Source organism: Sebastes fasciatus, chromosome 3 (genome assembly GCF_043250625.1).
Source record: "Sebastes fasciatus isolate fSebFas1 chromosome 3, fSebFas1.pri, whole genome shotgun sequence".
NCBI lineage: Eukaryota > Metazoa > Chordata > Actinopteri > Perciformes > Sebastidae > Sebastes > Sebastes fasciatus.
This window is the reverse complement of record NC_133797.1, coordinates 38336189-38357505: the sequence shown is the minus strand read 5'-3', so window position 1 is coordinate 38357505 and position 21317 is coordinate 38336189. Positions and strand designations below refer to the sequence as shown.

General features: G+C 39.9%; 2 protein-coding genes across 6 annotated transcripts in view; both read right to left on the bottom strand.

The window, feature by feature from the left end:
- Positions 1 to 11005, bottom strand: part of dnhd1 (dynein heavy chain domain 1) — a 34599-nt gene extending 23594 nt beyond the window's left edge. For 3 of the 5 annotated variants that reach the window (XM_074630842.1, XM_074630844.1, XM_074630846.1), the window contains exons 1-18: positions 10883 to 11005; positions 8877 to 9298; positions 7312 to 7509; positions 6989 to 7192; positions 6802 to 6912; positions 6189 to 6345; positions 5755 to 6003; positions 5406 to 5549; positions 4570 to 4681; positions 4139 to 4371; positions 3803 to 4046; positions 3449 to 3606; positions 2477 to 2602; positions 2085 to 2361; positions 1822 to 1949; positions 1333 to 1531; positions 430 to 521; positions 86 to 314 (exon numbers count right to left, since the gene is read on the bottom strand). In XM_074630842.1, coding sequence (XP_074486943.1) covers positions 86 to 314; positions 430 to 521; positions 1333 to 1531; positions 1822 to 1949; positions 2085 to 2361; positions 2477 to 2602; positions 3449 to 3606; positions 3803 to 4046; positions 4139 to 4371; positions 4570 to 4681; positions 5406 to 5549; positions 5755 to 6003; positions 6189 to 6345; positions 6802 to 6912; positions 6989 to 7192; positions 7312 to 7509; positions 8877 to 9217 — 3202 coding nt within the window. In that variant the 5' untranslated portion in view covers positions 9218 to 9298; positions 10883 to 11005. Of the gene's footprint in view, positions 1 to 85; positions 315 to 429; positions 522 to 1332; positions 1532 to 1821; positions 1950 to 2084; positions 2362 to 2476; positions 2603 to 3448; positions 3607 to 3802; positions 4047 to 4138; positions 4372 to 4569; positions 4682 to 5405; positions 5550 to 5754; positions 6004 to 6188; positions 6346 to 6801; positions 6913 to 6988; positions 7193 to 7311; positions 7510 to 8876; positions 9299 to 10696; positions 10836 to 10882 lie in introns of those variants that run through there. The other 2 variants (XM_074630845.1, XM_074630843.1) reach the window with 2 other exon arrangements.
- The window catches only part of fam20cl (family with sequence similarity 20 member C, like), a 46760-nt gene extending 26351 nt beyond the window's left edge, over positions 1 to 20409 (bottom strand). Inside the window, exons 1-8 of the mRNA XM_074630847.1 lie at positions 20310 to 20409; positions 19537 to 20031; positions 18332 to 18507; positions 15385 to 15463; positions 15095 to 15187; positions 14818 to 14933; positions 14448 to 14628; positions 13236 to 13345 (exon numbers count right to left, since the gene is read on the bottom strand). Of these exons, the coding sequence (XP_074486948.1) occupies positions 13236 to 13345; positions 14448 to 14628; positions 14818 to 14933; positions 15095 to 15187; positions 15385 to 15463; positions 18332 to 18507; positions 19537 to 20024 (1243 nt within the window). The 5' untranslated portion in view covers positions 20025 to 20031; positions 20310 to 20409. The remainder of the gene's footprint in view (positions 1 to 13235; positions 13346 to 14447; positions 14629 to 14817; positions 14934 to 15094; positions 15188 to 15384; positions 15464 to 18331; positions 18508 to 19536; positions 20032 to 20309) is intronic.
- Between the last annotated feature and the right edge of the window lie 908 nt (positions 20410 to 21317).

Below are 21317 nucleotides of genomic sequence, written 5' to 3'. Positions count from 1 at the left end.
AATCCATATTGTGCATCCCTAGTAGTAACTGCTCAGAGTGACTACATCTGTATTATTAATTTGCTAGCTTGTTTTTCAGTCTCACCGATCATGGTGAATCTTGCATCATTACAGGAGTGTTGACTGGCAGTTTGCAGATCTGAAACTGTGCCCTCCGTGGGCTTCTCCGTCTCTGTTAATCCATGTTGTGGCTCACGATGCTTCCAAACAGGCAGAGTGAATTCATCCAGCTGGAAGAGTCTGGCTTCCCATCCCTCTCGAAGCTTTTGGAAGGTCTGCTCCATGTCACATTCGGCTTGTGCATCCCTGAATATCTGACCATAAGCAAAATTAATCAACGTGTTAGTGGCATATAAGGATGGTTTATTTGTTTATTGAGCCCGATTTTAACCATAACAGCCCAGTGCGTAACATCTCTCCTGCTCTCACCTTGGTTATTAGTTTCTGGTCGACTTCAAGTGTTTGAGACATCAGTTCACCAACAGTCACCTTCTTCTTTGGGACATTCAAAAGACCCATGCCTGTCAGGTGGAATGATCATTTTAGATGCTGTGGTTGCATGCATGCGTTACAATCAATGTATCGTCATAGAGCTGTTTGTAGGATATCTTACAAAATGTTATTTCTCATTTTTCGTGCGTTTTCCTACGTATGCCCAGCAACATGAGCGATCAATGTGCCGGCGCAAACCCGGTAAAAAGTGGGTGGCCTTGGAATGTAGCGCAATATGGTGCTACAGAGGACTGTGGCTCCACACACACCTCCCGCGTCGCTAAAGTTACAGATTGACTGATGGACGGATGTCATGATATTATTGGTTGAAATTGGTTGGTACTATAGCTCATGTGAACACACATCAGATTTAGTTTTACAGGAAGAAAAGTTGATTGGATTTTGATATAAAAAATACAAAGCAATTGATGTTTTGCAATTGTTTTTGCATATATTGTTAAATAGGTGCAAATTATGACCGGGTATGTGATCTAAAAAGGGTTAAAAAGTCATTTTTGACTTTAAGTGCATAAATTAGGTAACAAAAGTAAGGTAAAATATGTCAACGTTTACTTTTGGTTTCACACGGGACATGAACAGCGGTCTCCTGGGTGAACGTCCTGAGTTTGTTTGACCCGTCCATCAACCCCGATCTACTCACTACGCGGACTTTGTCGCTCTTTATACTACGCCACATTGACTTCCTCAGAAGCAGGCCTGCACGTGCTGGCTCATGATTACGTGGGTTATATACACATTACAGTGTGTTACGTTTATATATGTATATGTGTGAACAATACATGAGAACAGTCTCGTTACAATATGGGCAACGTGTCTGACCTTGGAAAATGTCCTTCCAGTGTCTCTGTTTGAGTGTGGGGCTCTGCAGCTTGGCCATAACTGCAACCTGATGGCTTAAGCTTTCCAGGATTCCCAAAGCCTCCTGCAGCACTGCATCGTGGGTAGGTAAGACACTTGTTAGAGATAGAGCTTGCTCCCTCCACTTGGCAATCCTCCCCTGAGCTTGTGACACCACAACCTGACAGAAATACATAACAGAAGATTTGTTGGTTAAACTCACATGGACAATGGTGATAGCTTAGGAGTTATCTTTATCACCACAAAACTAAATGTTCTTAATTGTATAACTCAGAATGGTTTATAAGAAGCAGTGCTTGCTTAAAAGACAATCAATTACAGAGAGAGTATATTCAAGTTCAAGTAACTTTAAAAAAAAATAGTTATACATTTGTCATCACTATGAATGCATCCGTGCCAAACATATTCTACCATCCTGTCAATAAGAGAGAGGTTAATTTGACATGTTACCTCACTGAAAAGCAGCTGTTTCCATTCTTCCATCCATGTTGTGTACACGGCTATCAGCTCCCACAACTCTTTACGGGCTTTGACCTTCTGAACATCTGAAATCAAACTGGTCAAATCCATTGTTTGTTCTAATGGGAGGCAATGAAATATAACAGGCTCATAAGATAAGAATTTTTGTAAATGCATAACATGACAAAAAGATCAAGTACAAGAACATTTTCAAGTCTAAAAATCATTTTTATCCATCATTTATACCAGCTCACCGTGTAGGTTTTGACTGTCCCTACTAAGTTGTTCCAGCTTTGCATTGAGGTTGTGCACATGCAGACACATGGGGATCAGTTTGGAGGCCATCTCTTTTGCATTCTGGGTTGGGTCAAGGAAGGGTCCGGATGTAGCTCTAGAGACCGTATTTTTAAGGTCGCAGGCTAAAAATGAGAACATTGTGTCCAATGCGTTAACCATTGAAGGAAAATGGTGGCACACAACGCTTTCTGCTTGCTTCAAGAGGGGAATAAAGCGATCCCGCGTGTCCAGCATCTAAATGTAGAACACACACAGAAGCACACACATTTCCAAAATTATGCATGAAACTGAGTTGTACAGCTATAATGTGGTTATTAATGGAATCATTTTCACGTTTATGCCTGCAGACCTTTTTTTCCAAAGCCACCTCCTGTTCAGTCATCTTCCTATAGTTCATGCAGAGAGTCTCCTGGAGGGAGTGAATGTACTCCAGATGTTTCTGCATGTCGGCCAACATTTTCACAGACTCCCTCATCTGAAAGGATGAGACAGATTCAGCATTTTTATCAATTTTAGATGTTTATCATACTGTAGCTAACAAACTATGTTAAATCAGTGATGTACAGTAAAATGTATCTCCTGGCACTAACGCTACATGTCCAACAGGTGCGGCGAGGACGCTCGGGGACTTCTCCACTCAACTGGCCGTTCAAGTGGTGACGTACCTCACGTACTCACACATGACACTCGAACACCGATGTGCGAGCAGTGAGCCAATGCCAATTTGCCTCTAATCTGGGGCTTTTGTCAGGGAGCTCTAAAAACTGTTGGGGAGCAAAAAATCAGGGCTAAAGTAGAGTAGTGTTAACTAGGCATCATCTGTCTCACACACCACCGGTGTGTAGTACCGCCGCGGTCGCCGACAGGAAGCATAAATGCCGATCTCCCGATCACATATTTTACTGAATATCAGTCGATAAAGATCGGCAGCCGATGAATCGGGGCATCCCCACTGGAAGACTTACTCATGCCAGCTACACAGTTTTGCACTAGTGTTCCTTCAAATAGCAGCATTCAAGACCTTAATGCACTTTGGTCATTCTTGGATAATGGGATCTAAATTCAGAGCACTCTGACAAGACAGAGCCCTCAGGATGAATAATTAAATTAAAGTGACTAAAAGAGGATCTGATCTTCCGTCTCCAAACCTTGTAAGCTGGGAGAACTAGGGTATTGTCTTTTAATGAGATATTTTTCTCACCCTTAGGACTGTTTCATCTCTTTTGCATAACTGATAATCTATTTTTTTTTTTTTTAACTTTATATGTTTTATTCTTTGAGGCTTTTATTTATTATGCAAGCTTGTAAAGAGTTTCTTTACCACAAGAGCGTATTTTGAGATGTCATGTAGGTCTTGGGGGTCTGTATCAAGTTCAGCAGTAGCCTTCTCCACGTCTGATATGAGGCTTTCGGAGTGCAGCTTTATCTGCTCAACTAGCTGCTCTAGCACTTCCTCCTCAATGGACTTCAGTTGTTGACCTTGAAAAACAAACACACAGAGTATCAGAGCATTCAGCATGAAGATGAGAATGTAATCTCTCAACCCATTAACTGAAAAATTCTTTTCATGAATTCTTTACAGTCATTTCTTTGAGGAAACATTGTTCAATTACTCCTTCCTGGCTTGGGGTGATGTTGAGTTGAAATAGGAATAATTACTTCAGAGAGGACATACCTAGACTTTGCTTTAAGCGGGTGCACTGGATGATGAACAGCCGGTTGGAGGTGGAGATTGATGAGGGAACTGTGTGGATTCTTTCGGTCCAGAAGCGTACCTTCTTTATGTGCTCCTCATACAGTAAAGCAGGCTGACCCTTCATGGATTCCAAAGAGGTTTGACTCCATTGGCTAACGATCACATGGACGTCCACCAACCATGAGTAGCTCTCACACAGCTGCTGGGTTTCTAGTTCAGCTTCCTGTCCAGAGAACAGTGAGAATTACTATCAACATGTGTTTTCACATCCTTTAACGATTATTAAAGCTAGTTTTTGATGTGAAAGTGTCTTGCCTGCATGATGTTGGCCTGCTCTTTCTCAACTTGTGTTGTGACATCATTGATGCTGATGTGCCACTCCAGCTGTCTCTTTTGGAGGGGATGGTAGCAGCCGTGCACCCTGCTGCCCTTCACCATTAGGAAGCTCTGATTAGGCAGCAGCTGCCAGCCAGCTGACGCGTCTCTGAGCGATCGCGAGCAGCAAACCCTCCTGCAACCAGTCAGTCCATCACCGCTCTTATTCTCCTCTGAGATTTAAAGCACATGGACACTCAGAATAATCTACTTTCAAATGTTTATAAGACAAATGTATGCATGCAGCAACAGGGATGACAACTTTGGGCACATTTTCACATGAATACCGCAGGTTTGGGTCAACAGACGCAAGGGAAATCAGAAGAGGGAAATTTAAAGACCAGCAACAACTTCAATGCAAATAGACGTACCTGTAATAGTATGATGCTCAATACTCCTGAGGTCAGAGGTTAAATCCTGAGTACCATCAGAGGTGAAGACACTGTTGCTGGTCTCCAGGAATAATCCACACGTGTCACACATCTACCAGAGAAGAAAAGTGTAACAAGGCTGGTGATACATTGATGAGCAAAACACTGTTGAAAATGACAACAACACTGCTTGAGTGAACAGATGTATTAATCCTGCATGATTGTTGTATTTAATTGATGTTCTTATTGATGCTGTAAAGCAAATTTAATATAATTTATCACAAGCATATCCAAGGCTTTACATCTATGCAAAGGCACGACGGCGTATTAGGGCCATTGTAGGTAAAAAAATAATAATAATTACGGAGCCAGCCGAGGGGGGTAATATTCAGATAAAACAACTTGGATATTCTCTGAGATTAAAGTGGCAAATTTACAAGGAAAAAACTCACAAATTTATTAGATTATAAATTCATAAATTTACGAGAAAAAACAAATCGGAGTAAAACCGTGGTACTGCCAACCATCGTCTGAATTTCCTTGCTCCTACAGTAGTGTTATTAAGGTAAGGATGGCCTCTGAGCGAGGCGAAGGTCCTGAAAGATACATAAACACGTTTTCTTTCATGTTCTTGAACATAAGTAAATAATAATATTGTAGACGAGAACCTTCTATCTTTGACTACACAAAGGAGTGTGTCTTTTATTTCTGCACAGCTAACACTAAAAAGCAGTCGTTGAGACACCCCTCCTCCCACCTATCCAGTGCCCACAACTAAAAACTATACTTTATTGTAGGTGTCGCTGTATTTGCAGCTGTGTAAATATGTAAATTACCTGGATTACAGAGTCGCCAGCAGTCAGGAGAGCTTCACTCACAGCTTCTTGGAACACATGTATTGGAGGGTCCACAGTCAGCTGACTATCGGCACTGAAACACAGCTCAGTGTGGAAGAGACAGCACTGCTGAGAGAGCTTCCTCTAAATAACAAAAATAGCATTCATTTCATTAAATGTTAATTCAATTCATTGTCAATTTATCTGATGCTTCCTCCATTATTTCATCGTAATAAAAAGTTTTGTATCCATCTCTCTCCTAGTTATAGCTCAAGAGGAGGTTGTGCTCTGAAAATACTGTGTGACAAGGTTATTATGGTTTAATCAGCGTTTTTTTTTCTTCTTTCACCTTCACAACATTGTCGAGAAAAGAAATGACATCTCGTCTGATGACCGTGACGAGACTCTGAACAGTCATTTGATTGACGAGAGCAGCAAAGTTGCCCAATTTCTCCAAGATGCTTTCAGAGCGTGCCAACTCCCTCTTCAGCTCCTGCTGGTGAGCCAGGAGGAGGCGAGTAGGGCATTTATTTGGCTTTTTAGCGTATTCCATGTGCAGCTGCAGCTCCTGCTGAGCCTTGTAGCTCTTCTCTCTCACCTGAGGATAAAAGAACATCACTGCAATAACAAATACAAGTTCTACAGGGATGATATCTTAATAAAAAAAATATGCTTCCTAGAAAACTGACCACAAGCCCATCTGTTCCAGAAATGGACAGGCTTCTTTCTCAAAGGACACTGTCTGTCTAATGCTTTAGATTGTTATTATTTTGTTTTACGTACCACATTTAAGATGACAGCGCGATACTGTGATAACTTCTTCAATATCCGCACACACTCTTGATTCATGGTTATCAGTACATTCTTGAATTCCAGCAGTGTGAAGGTTTTAGACTCCTCCTGGGGCAGTCGATGTATCCCTTTCAGTTCGTCAATTATCCTGTAAGAGATACAGTATCACCGTTGTGACTTTATTTTAATGAAACTGATATTTATTTAATAAGGGTAGTAGGGCTGTCAATGTTAATGCGATAACATGTTGAGAAAATGTTTTTTTTTTATGGCTGTTGACAGTATTTTCTGATTTTTAGAGTTTTAAAAAGAGATATCCTAAATTCCCTCTGTAAAAACCTTTGACTCTAATATGTCAAGTCAACAAAATAAATTTGAACCTGACTTTATCCAATGTTCACATTTCTGTAAAATTCTGCAAATTAGCACAATTTTAATAAGATAATTTGCAATTTGCTAATTTGCAATTGTCAGTAATCAACTGGGGAAGTTCCATGGTGATCTATTATCTATAGTATCTATTAGTTCATTTTTTTCTACCCTATTCACCTGTCGTGTCTCCCCTTAACTAATACTGAATGATTTGCACGACGATGTGACTCACCTGGTGAACAGAAACAGAGCATTTCTGAACTGAGGTACAGCGATAAGCAGCATTTCTTGCAGATCCTTACACTTGCTCTGAAAGAAGTTCTTGGGTCCATTTTTATGCCACCTGGCACAACAAGAAACACCAATCAGAGAGAGCATGAAGATTAAACTAAACAACAGAACAGCTTATATGTGCTTACCTGGTGAAAGCTTTCCGCAGTCTGAAGTCTCTGAAAAATGGGATTTCCTGCAAAGCTTTCCACGTCATAGACTCTCTGTGCCACTCTGCCAGACTGACTACTCCACCATAGCCTCTTTCTGTCACATGTAGTACGGCATCAGAGGAGAAGACGTAGTGCTCAGAACCTGCTTTGCTGGACTCGACCACTCGCAGGTCATAGGGTCTAAAAACAAGCATAACTGTACATTCAGAGTTTAATTTCCCAGCAGAATGAAGTTACTACATGAGAGCATCTATGGGAGTCTGAAATTAAACGGTGGGAGATAACATTTAACAGTGTACCTGTAAGAGTCTCCATCCACTTCTTTCAGGTAATAAAGCTTAAATTCTACCAGGCCCCCTTTATTGGCAAAGATATGAACTACCTCGGTGCCGGTGAGAGGAACTTCATTTGGTTTGATCGCTTTCCAATATTTCAACGTCGTTATCTTTTTATCCTCACAGGTGGTGACTTTTATCGATTCAGCTTTCTCTGTAAGACTGAAACAATAAAAACTGAGTGGAAACAACAGAGCAATAATTCAGGAAAAAAATAGTTTGGGGAGTAAATGTTGACAGCTAAATATGACAGCTCTTTATATCTCATTGAGTTCCTAAAATAATACTGAGATACAACTATATGTTCCAGTGTGTCAAAGGCAAGACACAACTAGCACTATTATCATCATTACATATTTCATCATGCTTATTTTTTCCTAGTGTGAAGTAGTGTGATAAATGTGTCAAAAATTAGCAAAACATTGAAACAGCTGAATGAGGAATGACACTCTTAAAACCTTTAAAGGGACTGTATATAAGTTTTTACACATATGCACATGTTTTAGTTTTTTTATTGCCAATGTGTGAACAGGTTATAACCTAATATTAAAAATGAGACCTTCCCTGACTTTCTGGATTTCCTCTATCGGCCTGTGGACTTTTAATGGGAAGAACCCGGGCCCGTTTCTAGGAAAATACAACAAATGTGACGTCATGCGCGCTCGCAAGTGCCTTTACTCTCTTCAGCTCCACTTCAGGGCTAACAGTGTGCAACCACGGCTAACGTTCAATTAGAAATTGAGTTTGTAAACGCCAACAAACGACCACAACTCCACCACAACTCAGACTCCAACACATACTCCATGGGAGCACAGAAAAAACAAAGTTATATCTAGTGAAGCCCATCTTGCAAAACAGGAATGTGACCGATGTCGGGGGGGGAAACTAGTGTTGTAGGAGTGTGTTGAAGTTGCAGTTTGTGCAGAAATAAATGCTGCAGCTCCTCCAGACCAACAGAGGTTTCCCTTGTCTTGTTTCCCTTCTGCTGAGTGGAATGACGGGGGTTAACTTCGGAGCGAGTAACGTTATCGGCCCAGGAGACCAAAACTACTGTGTCTCCCATGTGCCTTTTGACCACGGTCAGGAGGCTGAAATACTAGGATCAATATCGGCCGGGCCTTCGATTAATGGAGGGACCTTTGTTTGGTCAGCTAACATTACAGCCAAGCATGTGAAATAAGTAGGGGATAATGTACAGCGAAATTTTAATTTCACAACAATGACCTGCTAGCTGTTCATTATACCGCTTACTACACGGTTACTTACTATTACTTACTAAGAAATCAATAATTTGACATGATGCCTGTCAATCAGGTTCAGTCTTGTGTGTGTCGCCTGACCGATGCTCGCTCGTGTCTACATAGTGCGAGCGCGAGCAACAGGACACTGACTGTCGTTGACTTATCGCCCACATAGGTGTCACTGTTAACAAAAAATGTCTGATTCTTACATTGAGTCTCTTTAAAATTGCATCAGAACAGATGGGTGCATTAAAATTTAAATGAAATATCTGTAATTATTCCATGTACCTCAGTGCTCCGATAGGGAGGTCGGTCCCTAATGCCGAGGCCATCAGTCGAGGTCCTTCTGTCCATTTTGTGTCACCTATGGCTGTCCCAGGTCCTACTTGTGCTATGAGACGAGAGAGGTCCACCACTGATAAAGGTCTGTCAGAGGGGATGTTTCCGAGGACGGGGGTCCGACTGAACAGAATCCTGGATGAGTGAAAAGGCCTCGAGCATAGAGGTGGTAAAGTCACCTCAGGAGAGCGGGTCTTCTTCCTAACCTTTGATCCAGGCCCAGTATTGTCTTTATTGCAGGTCTGAGAAGCTCCATCATGAGATCTTTTCTCTGAAGTGGCAGCGAACATGCTGCTGATCTTACGAATACCATCAGCAGGTTTAGGTACCACAGACTTTGTCTTCAAGACTCAATATACATTAGTACTTTACTATGGAAGAAAAAAACAAAAAGGTAACGTTAACTTGTAGCACGAACTATCACCATATCATGCTGAACCTAGCTACTATCCTGTATTGTTAACTAGCCACATACCAGAAACAAGATCCTTTTTCTACATGGAGATGTGCAGGGTCTGAAATTAAGATTTTTCCTCACCTGCCTCTGCAGCAGGTCACTGAACATTTCTACTGGCCACTCAATGTTTTTGTCTGCCACTTCTGAAATCTATGAGGAACACATTGGTACAAGATAGTAGAAATATGGAGTATATCATGTAACCTTATTCCCTGACTATTTTTAATTTAGGAATTGCTTTTGAAACTGCAAATTTAATGCACATCTCCAGGGAATGAAATTAGCACCTGCCACCTGTATGTTGGCTGTGGCAGGTAAAAAATGCAGGTTAACTGCCACTATGTCAGATTAGTTTACCTTATATTAAGAAATATTATTCTAAAAAGGCAATTCCTAAATTAAAAAATAGTCAGGGAATTAGTTTGCATGATTTCTACTATCTTGTACCACTGACTCTTTGTTTACAACTCTAAAATGTATTTCAGATTTCAGAAATGCCAGATAAAAAGTGACCTGTCAGTGACCTGCAGCAGAGGTAGGTGAGGAAAATTGTTAATTTCAGACCCTGATTCGAACTATGTTAAACTGCATCGACCCCAGGGTTGGAAATTAGTGCATATAGTGCAGAAGAGACTGTTAAAAGTGAATATAGTACAGAATAGACTGTTAAAAAGTGAATATAGTGCAGAAGAGACTGTTAAAAAGTGAATATAGTGCAGAAGAGACTGTTAAAAAGTGAATATAGTGCAGAAGAGACTGTTAAAAAGTGAATATATTGCAGAAGAGACTGTTAAAAAGTGAATATAGTGCAGAAGAGACTGTTAAAAAGTGAATATAGTGCAGAAGAGACTGTTAAAAAGTGAATATAGTGCAGAAGAGACTGTTAAAAAAGTGAATATAGTGCAGAAGAGATTGTTAAATAAGTGAATATATTGCAGAAGAGACTGTTAAAAAGTGAATATAGTGCAGAAGAGACTGTTAAAAAGTGAATATAGTGCAGAAGAGACTGTTAAAAAGTGAATATAGTGCAGAAGAGACTGTTAAAAAGTGAATATATTGCAGAAGAGACTGTTAAAAAGTGAATATAGTGCAGGGTAACTCCAGTAGCTAAGTCCATGAAAGTGCACTGGGTGCATTATTATCATCATTATACAATTACTTAAATAACTTCTATCAATCAAATGAATGTATAAAGTTTAGCTGCTAGCAAAGCCTTACATTAGGAAACACTTAGTTAGTAGAACTAGCTAGTTAACGCTAACTAACTAGTTAACTTAAACTAACTAGCTAGCACAATGTTATAACAGCTTACCTTAAAGTTAACTTCAGTTTTAAAGTATTAAACCAAAGACGTTACACAGTTTAACACCTGCTGAAGTTCAGGTAACGTTACCAGGAGATTTAGAGAGCAGACAGCGACGTTTCTAAAGTTAAATAAGTGACTTTAAATCAACTATAACTAGCTGACAACAACAGGAACAAACTTTAACTTTCTTACCTGGTTGCTGCTGCTGCTGCTGTGACGGAGGAAGTTGTCAACGTAACCACGGTGACGGCTCGTAGCCACGGTGAGGGCTCGTTGCCACGGTGACGGCCGGTTGCCTCAGTGACACTCAGTAACTTCACTCAGCTGTTCTGAGGAGCTGGTGAAGGTCAAGTGTGACCTTATGTAATGACCTCTAATCTCATATATCTTCTTTTAAACGAATAAAACTCGTCAAAACACTCAGAAAATCACAGCAAATCATTGCAGTGATTCAGCTGCTAAACTAACTCCGGGTCTGAAGTGTGTGTGTGGTTAACAGGTAATAACTTTTATTTTATAATCAGTATTATTATTATTATTCCAATTTTAAGAATAATTATAATATTAATACCTTTTCATTTTATTCCCCTTTTACTGTAATACCTTCCCTTACGAAAAAGTGGTATACTTCAAGTTTATTTTATGAAAAGCCTACTTAAAGGGACTGTTTGTAACTTCTTACACGTATAAATCAATCCGGGTCGGTGTCCCATGCACGCTCGCGTGTGGCTACGCTGTTCACAAGACTCCAACACAAGCTACATGGAAGCACCAAAACCGCAAAGTTCTATCTAGTGAAGCCCGTCTTGCAAAACTTGTCGGCCGTGGTTGGAGGACGTGGGGGAGACCGTAGCTTTCGTCTCCAGGACCGGAGTCTCTGCTGTACTCTGCTCCTCTGCCTGCTTGCCTTCACTCACACGCCGCGCTCGTTCTCGCTATTTCGCTCCACTCTCACGTGCATGCGTGCACACTCCACACTGCAGAAGAGTTAGTTTAGCTCTGAGAATATCTAGTGAATGTACAGTGGACGTTTGTGCATAAATAACTGCTGCAGCTCCTCCAGACCAACAGAGGTTTCCCGTGTCTTGTGAAGTGACGGGGCTCCGCAAAGAGAAACGTTATCGTCTCCGACCAAAACTCCGGTATCTCCCCTGTTCTTTCTTACCGCGGTCGGGAGGCTGAGGCAGGAAAAGCCAACACTAGGAATCAGTATTGATTCATGGAGAGACCTTCGTCTGGTCAGCTAACATTACTGCCAAGCAGGTGAAATATAGAGTGATATTGTGGTTTTAGCTGACGTGTGTCGCCTCACTGTTTTGAGCGATGCTCGTTCACGTCTGTTTAGAGCGAGTAAGTGCGCTGACTTTCGTTGACTTAACGGCCACAGGTGTAGCTGTTAACAAGCAATTCTGAAAGTTACAAACAGTCCCTTTAAGTATATTCAAGTTCTCCCAAGTATACTTTATGTAATAAATATACTAATATTAATGTACTAGTAGTATACTTGTAAGAGTACTACTTCAATACCTTTAGGGAATAAATTGGCCCACTTTTTAGTTTATAAAAGTATACTTTTAAGTGTAATAATAGTATATTTTGAGTACAGAACTAGTTAACTTAACATCCAAGTTGTATTTTGTACTGTAACCACACTATGAACTATAGTACAAGTGAATAGGTAAACTGTTAGTTTACTAGTTATATACCCACTTTTTAGTTTATGAAAGTACACTTTAAAGTACTCTCAGTAAACAACTATTTTAATAGTTTTTATACTGCAAGTACACTATATACTTGTATATAGAGGATGTAGTGCAGGCTCCTTCGGTTAACTCTTAAAAATAGATTGGATCTATTCTGGTCAACAAAGGATGTTTTGTATAATTATAAAGCTGAATATATTGTCAAAAAAGTAGTAGTATTGTTGTATTATTTTGTTGTATTGTTTGTTTGTTGTAGTTGGAGAGTCTGGTGTGGAGAATTTATATCCTGTACCAGAAAATATTCAATAAAAAAAACATTTCCTCTGCTGCCTGTGTGCAACCTTGTAGAGGTGAAAGTGTAGTTTTAGTGTACGAGCTGCCTCAGCAACAGAGGATGTTTATGGTTTTTAATTTGAGGTGTATCTTAGATAAACGTATAATCCTTTAATTTAATAATATAGTAGCTGAAACTGTTCAACCTTGAAGATCATTTCTACTGCAGACATTTTTGATTTGTTATAGACCTTTTCATTTCCCTCAAAGAATGTATATAACCACATCAGTGCCCAGCAGCAAGCTACGCTTCCGCCATTTTGGACTGAAAGCGACTACCGGACGCCAGTAATACGCCATAATTAATATTAATTGCCTCTGGTGGTTTTGTTGCTGTGATTAATCGATACTTATAAAAGATCATAAAGGTCTGCATAAGAAGCCTGTGCCAGACTCTTCTGCTGTGTGCCATCAACTGACCAACAACAACCCCATTAACTAACTCTTCCATGACCTATATAGAGTTTGAATTTGGTTCTCTTAAAATACTGTTGACAGTATAAACCTACTCATCAAGAAGTCCAGGATGACCATATCTATGAAGTCCACCAGTCTGGAGTCTTTGTTGTATGGCGGGGTCTTTTTCACCGTAGAACAGTAGTCTGCTTCTGACTCCCACCTGAAACACACAGACATCATTCACTCTTTGGCATCATTAACTGAAACAAAAGCACCTGTGGTTGCTGTTGGTTGTCTGGCAGCATCTATCTCACCACTTTTAATAATAAATTAAAACAACGTTTAGTATTTTGCTTTATTACCTCTTCAATCGAAGTGTTTTCTGTTTCATTTAGTAGCTGAAAACAGTAGCCCTTCCACTCATTCTACCAAGCTTAAAGGGATAGTTCGGAATTTTTTTTACTTTGGATTCACCAAACTCACACAATACAACCCGATCGGCAGAATAAAATGTTGGCATTGTACGTTTCTGCAAACCACCGATACGTTTCGTTACATATTGTGACATAAACAACTAATTTTCTGCAAAATCTGACGCACACATGCAAAATAGATGCTAGTGGAAATTTTATTTCTGTACAGCAACTCTGCTAGAATCTTAAAAATGCATGTGTTACAACATTAATTAAAGGCAGGGTTGACGATGTTCTCCAGTAGACACTAGTAGTTATATTGGTTGAAATGGTCTTTACACCCCGACAGCGATCCATTACTGATGAGCTCTGAAAAAGGACCGAAAAAGAGCCGTCATCTGTAGCTGCTGTAATCCTGTAAAAACGTCTACCAATCACTGCCTCGAGGTCCGCTTGGAAAGATCCAATCAGATGCCTCCCTGCTCGTACTCTACCCTTGGCGTGCACCAGCCTGAACTCAAAGTGTGTCGCTGCCGCAAGTTTCCTGGAGAATGGAAGAGAAAACTCAGCCCTGCAGTGGCACTGCCGCGGTTACTTGTCATGAGGTAGCGTTGTTGAGTTGAGGTCCTCTCTCCGCTCTGTGTCTGTGAAGTAGTTACGATGCGGCGGTGCTCGTGCATGTGTTGGAAGGAGCCCGAGGGGAGGAGGTAGGTTTAGACGGAGCTCCTGAGGCGATGCTACTTTCAAATTATGCTAGCTTTCCAACATCGTCGACCCTATCTTTAATGATGATTAATATCAAAATGCAACACAAGAGTAACCTCCTGTGAAAAGCTAAATTAGGTTGATCAAAAGGGGCTTTGGGGGCGTCCTGATGTGATATGTTGAATCCCATAAAGACCAACTAACTTTGCCAGCTTGCTGCGGCTGTAGGAGCGTCTCCAGGGGGACCTCCAAGTCCTGCGGGACGCCAGGGACAGATCCGGTAGCATGACAGCCAAGGAGGCCTCCAGGTCTCTGGGACGGCCACACACAGCGTGCTCTGTTGAACAGTAGTAGGAGCACTGGCCGTAGAAACACACACAGCCCACTAGGGGGAACCAGAGGTGCACAGAGCGGAGAGGAGGTGAAAACATGACAACATCGGGATAAAAGAGGTTGTGGGTGTTTGAGAACCACAGAGAATTATAAGAAACATTCAAAGAGAATCATAATCAGTTGACATACAAGGGCATTTAAAGCAGTGTAAATGAATAATGGAGGACTGTGTGAGCGGTACCAGGGGAGGTGAAAAAGGTCCGAGCCAGCTTGTGGTCGGTGGTGACGTCTTTTATCTCCTTGACCACGTCCACCAGCCTCCCTACCACTGGTGGGACTCTCCTGTAACCCAAAACCCTGCAGGGGGGAGTGGAGGAAAATAGGAGACGAGTGGGGCAAACAGAAAGAGAGGAAGAGGAGAGAAGCAATTACAACTTGGTGTTTTATAACATGCATTCATTATGTTGCCACAACTATTGTTGTGTTGTAGATTCCTGGGGGGGAAATGTATTTGGTACCTGTCCAGGTGAAAAGCTGCGATTTCTGCATTGTGTCTCTCAAAGTCGGAGAAGTAAAAGAGGTTGTAATTGGTTTCTTCATCTCTCTCCTGCCTGTTATGGAGAGGCAAAGTCACACTGCAGCACATAATACATGCATTACATCAAGTAAAGCCTCTTTTATTTGCTCTCTTGTTGTTCTGTTCACCGCATAATGTACCATGTTTACCAGATTTATTTGGTTAATTTCAACACAACTGAAAGGATTCAGTCGGTCTCACATTGTGTTGGATGTGCCACTAGCGACTCACTTCATGGGTTTGAACATGGCCTGTCCATAGTTGGGAAATGACATCACCAGCTTCAGTTGCGTCCCTCCAGACTTCTGCACTGAAAAACAGTACTGAGAATGTTTCCATAGCAACAAAGCACACACAGTGAACACACAGACAACACACCACGCTGTGACCGCATCATTAATGGGACGCAAACGCACATAGCAAAATGTAACAGAGAAAGTATGTGCGTCATCAACAGGATATAACACGGTTCAATCAGACTGTAGACACTCACCACCACCGTTATATTTAGCAGGACATTGTATTACTGGCATTCATCCCCATGAGTGCTACCCAGTCTTCACTATATCATGTGATAGTATCAGAAGCATTAGGTTCAATAGGTTCGAAGGATTTATCTTTAGTGTTTCTGTATATCCATTTATATATTTTTACAACATCATTTCAATACATAATACAGATTTTTTTAACCTGTAAATGTTGTTTTTGTATTAGTGGACTTTATATCTCAAGAGTCAAGAAGTTATTGAGACCACATGGCGCCACAACCTCTTAACAAGAGAATTCTTTTGTGCACAATTAATCAAATATTAATCACGATCACAATTTTGGCTTCCCACAATTAAATGAACATGAACGCCTGCGATACTGACTTTTAAAATGTGCGTTCTGCTCATAGGAACCGCTGCTGCATATCAAATCAAGCGCTTCCTAAACTAACAGCCAGGTGATCAAGATGTTTTGGATTCACTTATGGGTGTATAGATATTATCTGTACAACCAATGAGTAAATTGAGAGCATAACATTGTTTATGTAGCCTCTTAATGTTGCTAATTTTGCTCTTGAAGTGCACCAGATTAAAGCATTTAGGGTAGGGTGAATATTCCTGTATTTTTTCATATTGCATTATATAAGAAATATTGCAATGTCAGTTTTTTCCAACATTTTGCAGCCCTAATTTGTACATTAGCAGGAATATAGCACTGTATAGAAGTGAAAGCAGCGCTCTTATTATTTTAATGTCAAAGTGCAATCTCAATATTGATCAAAATAATCGTGATTATCATTTTGGCCATAATCGTGCGGCTGTAGTGCATGGTGGTGATGGTACATGATGGTAAAAGAGTTAAAAATTCCACTGTTTTGTATGTGAAATTGCAATCTTAAAAGTATTCGCACGGATAGAATATGAGGCCTTGTGCTTCCAACGTATGTATAGTATAGTTATTCAAGTTGAGTGCCATCAGAAGGTAAAAAAACGTCTTCATGTTTATGTCGCTGATGTTAAAGCAAGGCTACGTCTCTTTTGAAAGACGGCATAACACATTCTTCCCCTCCTACAAGTTAAAAGTTGAATTCACTAACAAGAAAACACTTCCTCAATTGAATTGGTTTTATGATTATTATCTACTGTGTGGTACTCTACACTATGTTTAACATCAACCTCCCGAACCAAAATGTCCTCACAACAACAGCAGACTGTCAGCGGTCAGTCCTCACAAGTTGAACTAAACAACACCACATATACACAAACATACCACAGTCAGAGTGAAAGTTATGTTGGAGGAACATGCATGATTGATGAACATGGAGGTGTTTGCTACATGGCCAATGGCTCATATATTCCTAATCCATCCTCTGCTGAGCCTCCGAGGCCGCTCAAAGCTTCACTTTACTTTTCATTTCTGAGCAACTTCAAGGTGAATCTACATTTGAAAGTCTAACCCTAAACCTCAGGTGTCAAAACAACCCTCCCCGTTATTTACCTTCTCCCTCGCTGAAGCCCACCACACTTTACAGGTCCATCTGCGTTCTTTTCCTTTTATTCAAAAGGAAACGTCCACTCAGCAGTTAGCAGAAAGCAGTGATGTAGGTTTCCACAGTAAGCTAATCAATAAGGTTATGAATAATGTGAACGCTAGCACTAGCTGAGTCAACGTTAGCTGTGCTAAGTTTGGAAATAACTAAAAAGGTTAGTTTGGATTTTTTTGAAGTGGGGTTATATGTATACTCTGTTTTGAGAGGTAAAATTACTGTTTTTGTGAATGGAATCTGGTGGCTGGTAAAGCGGTTGTGGACGGGAGCGGCAGAACAACGGATTTTAGACACCTAAAAAAAATGTATATCAGTTTACGTGTATACTATATTTAGACTATTTTCACCACTTTACCTCGCGTCAGTTAGCCCTTACAGCACTAACAGAGGACTAAAGCTGCTATGCTCTCTTCAAAGCCACCAGACTCCATTCACAAAAACAGTAATTTAACCTCTCAGAACACGGGAGTTGCTGGTCTACCGCTGCATCCATCGGTTAGTTTGTGTGTGTTATCGTGTGACTTCCTGATCTGAACTAACGTGGCGTCCACAGCAGTACATTACTTAGCTCCCTGCCGGTACTCCTGTCTGCTTCCCCCAAACTGGGAGCATGCCGACCGCCATCTAAGTTACTGTATGTAAAGTTAATACACTGACTATAAAGATGTATATATATACTGTACATGTAGCAGCGTCATAATGCAGAAACCTACGTCAGGTCACGATGTGGGAAAGATAGATGCTAACACATACTTTGAATACATAAAGAAACCACTGGGAAGATACAGAATTATATAAAAAACCTAAAATAAAGAACCCTTTAATACACCATGTTGTACTTGCGCCGGCTGCAGTCTTTCATACTTGTATCTATTCAAGAGGTTTATTGAGTCACTGTCTCCTCCTGTCTACTACTTGAAAAACATTGTCTGACACCTCTTCCGTCATTTATGATCAGTGTGTTGTTGGTGCCAGCTCTGTGCTATTTTGTTTAGCTTTATTTCTATTTCTGAGTATAAAGCTGATTCTGTTCATAGCGGAGTAAAACTGTTGAACAAATACAAAATAGGAAACAATGCACATAGTGTACATATGGTATATCACCCAGCTGAAAACACCCAGCTCAGATGTTTTGTGTCACACCTGCGCTGACGATGCGGTGTGTGGCGAGCTGCTGGGTCAGCGGCTCCATGTTGGGGTCACGATGGGAGTACAGCTGCCAGCGGGAGATGCCCAGGTGGAAGCGCAGCCAGGGAGGATGGCTGTTACTGCTGCTGTTCCACTGGACGTCCTCGTAGGCCTCCTGGCTGGCACTCACCCTGGACAGAGAAGGGGTTGAGGGAGAGTGATGGGTGGGAGGTGAGGGAGGATATAGGGAGAAAGGAGAGTGTGTCAGCTTCATGTTCAGAGAAATGACTTTGCTAGAAGAAGAATTGATAATTTGTCCAGCTGCATTACTAAGAAAATCACATACAAAACAAGCACTTTTTGCACACAATTGTAAAAAAAAAAAGGTTAAAAAAGAAAATGACTATTAGAAATAAATGTAGCCATTAATTAATTGATCAAATGTGACATAAATTGATATTTCTGTTTTCATTTTCTTCTTTATTTATTTACCTTTGTATTAATTCCCTTATATATTAACTCTTCTGTTAACTTCCACTTTTATTTATTTATGCATTTATTTAATACATTTTTAAATATATTTATTTTTGCATTTATTTTATATATATATATATATTTTTGCATTTTTATTTGATTGAAAACTAAATCTTTTTGTGTTTTGGACTGTCCATTTCAAGTTGCTATCTCAGGTTCCTCACAATTTTGATGCAATATTTTCACTATTTTCTTGACTGAATCAATTAATTGAAATAATAATTGAAAAATTGTTAGTTGAAAAAAAGGTAGCTGAAAAAAAAATTACTCGATAAATAAATAAATATTCCATTAAACGTAGCAAAAAATAATATTAGAAATAATTGTAGCCATTAATTAATTGATGAAATGTGACATAAATTGATAGTTCTGTTTTAATTTGCTTCTTTATTTATTTACCTTTTTATTAATGTCCTTTTATATTTACTCTTCAGTTTAATTCCCACTTTTAGTTATTTAGGTATTTATTTTTATTTATGTATTTATTTTTGCATTTATTTTTTTCCTTTATTTTATATTTATTTTAAATGATTAAATTTAAGTAGAGCACTTGAGTAAATGTACTTAGTTACATTCCACCACTGAATACAAGTATGTTTAGTTAGGGGAAGTGGTTTTGGGAATGTATATACAGAATTTTGACTGTGAGAACGATAAGAGATGATGTGAAAGAAGAAATCACTGACCACATCTGGGAGCTCTTCTCACTGGCCTTCACTTTTGGTTTCACTTTCAACAGCCAGTCCTCCTCCGGGATCGGCGGGCTGGGCATGTTGTACAGAGGATGGTCAAACAGCGCCTCCAGCTTCGACTGCCCAGACTCCACAGGTTCGGCTCGGTTGGTGCCGTAGTGACCCACATTGACTGGCATCTCCACTGAGTCATATTTACCTTCTCTCACGTCAGAAAGTGTTTGCACACGACCCTTGGCGTCCTTACTGGAAGAATCTCTCCGTGTGGTCTCAGCTGGTGGTTCAGCTAGACCTCTGATCCCCACAGAGGTGTAGCCGATGTGTGCCAGGTCTCTCAGGATGTGTGTCCCGGGTGGCAGTGGGGTGCCACAGGGCTGGTGGTAAATGGGAAGGGAGACAAGCGCCAGGAGGAGGTGGAGGAAAATGGCGATGAAGGCCAAGGAGAGACAGATTGTCCTGGAGCGACAGCGCATACGCCGCATCGTCCTCCTGAGAGGAGGGTCAGCAGAGGTCAACGCAAAGAAAGAAAATGTTGTGTCAAAGAGTTTTAAAAGGAGAATATGAGGAAAATCATATGAAGTAGAGCGCTAAAAGCAAATTAAAGTAACATCATCAAGCAAGTGAAGAATATGGCCTTGATAAAGACATTAAGGAAGATTTTAACACTGTTATTAAAAAAGGAAATGTAAGTCAACCTGCTCTCATTCTCATATGATCTCACTGAAGTCAAATCCTCTTACATATTGAGAAAATAAAAAACAACTTACTGATAGTTCCCTTCCTTTTAAAATCACCTGCTGCTGCTGCTGCTGTTGTTTCCCAGTGGAACAAGACGGGACTCTGTCCAGTATCCAGCCAGCCTTTACCCAGTTGTTAGTACGTTTCTCTACTGCGGTAGGGAGGGCTGCCAGGTTAAAGTGACCTGGACACGGATCAATGTGTTTACTCTCTCTTTTAAGGTCTTTCTCTGCCAGTTTATTGGTCTTGTGTGTACTTTTGTCAGTGCCTCTAAAATTCTACCACAGGGTGCCATTTCCACAACTTAATTTGTACCGATTCTTTGACGACTACGACTCTACAGACTCCCTGGAGGTCACTTCAGAAAACAGTATAGCTTACAAAGAAACACTAAAACTTAAATGTGTGTTTGCAGCCCTGTCGCACAGCAGTACATGAAACACCACACAGGGACAACTTGATCAGACTTAGGCGACAAAACTACTAAGTTAGTATGGAGGATGGAACCTGCCAAAATATGTCCCCAAAAGAATGCCAAAAATAAATGAATAAATAAATAAAAGACTCGATAAAAAATATTAAAAATAAATGTAGTCTGTAGTCTAATGTATTAATTAATTGATAAAATGTATAATAAATTGATATTTCCGTTTTAATTTGCTTTTTTCTTTTTTTTTCTTTGTATCAATTTCCTTATTTATTTACTCTTCTGTTTAATTTCCACTTTTATTTATTCATGTATTTATTCTTTATGATTTTTTTCATTTATATATTTATTTTTGCATTTATTTTTATTTATGTATTTATTATTTATGAACTTTTAAATTTATATATTTATTTTTGCATTTATATTTATTTATGCATTTATTTTTGCATTTATTTTTTATTTATTTTATATTATTTTTAAATGTATACATTTTAAAAGTCATACAAATAAATACATAAATAAATACAATTTATTTTTAACATTATTTTTTCTACTTTTAATGGCATATTTATTTATTTATCGGGTCATTTATTTGGTTTGGGTTTAAATA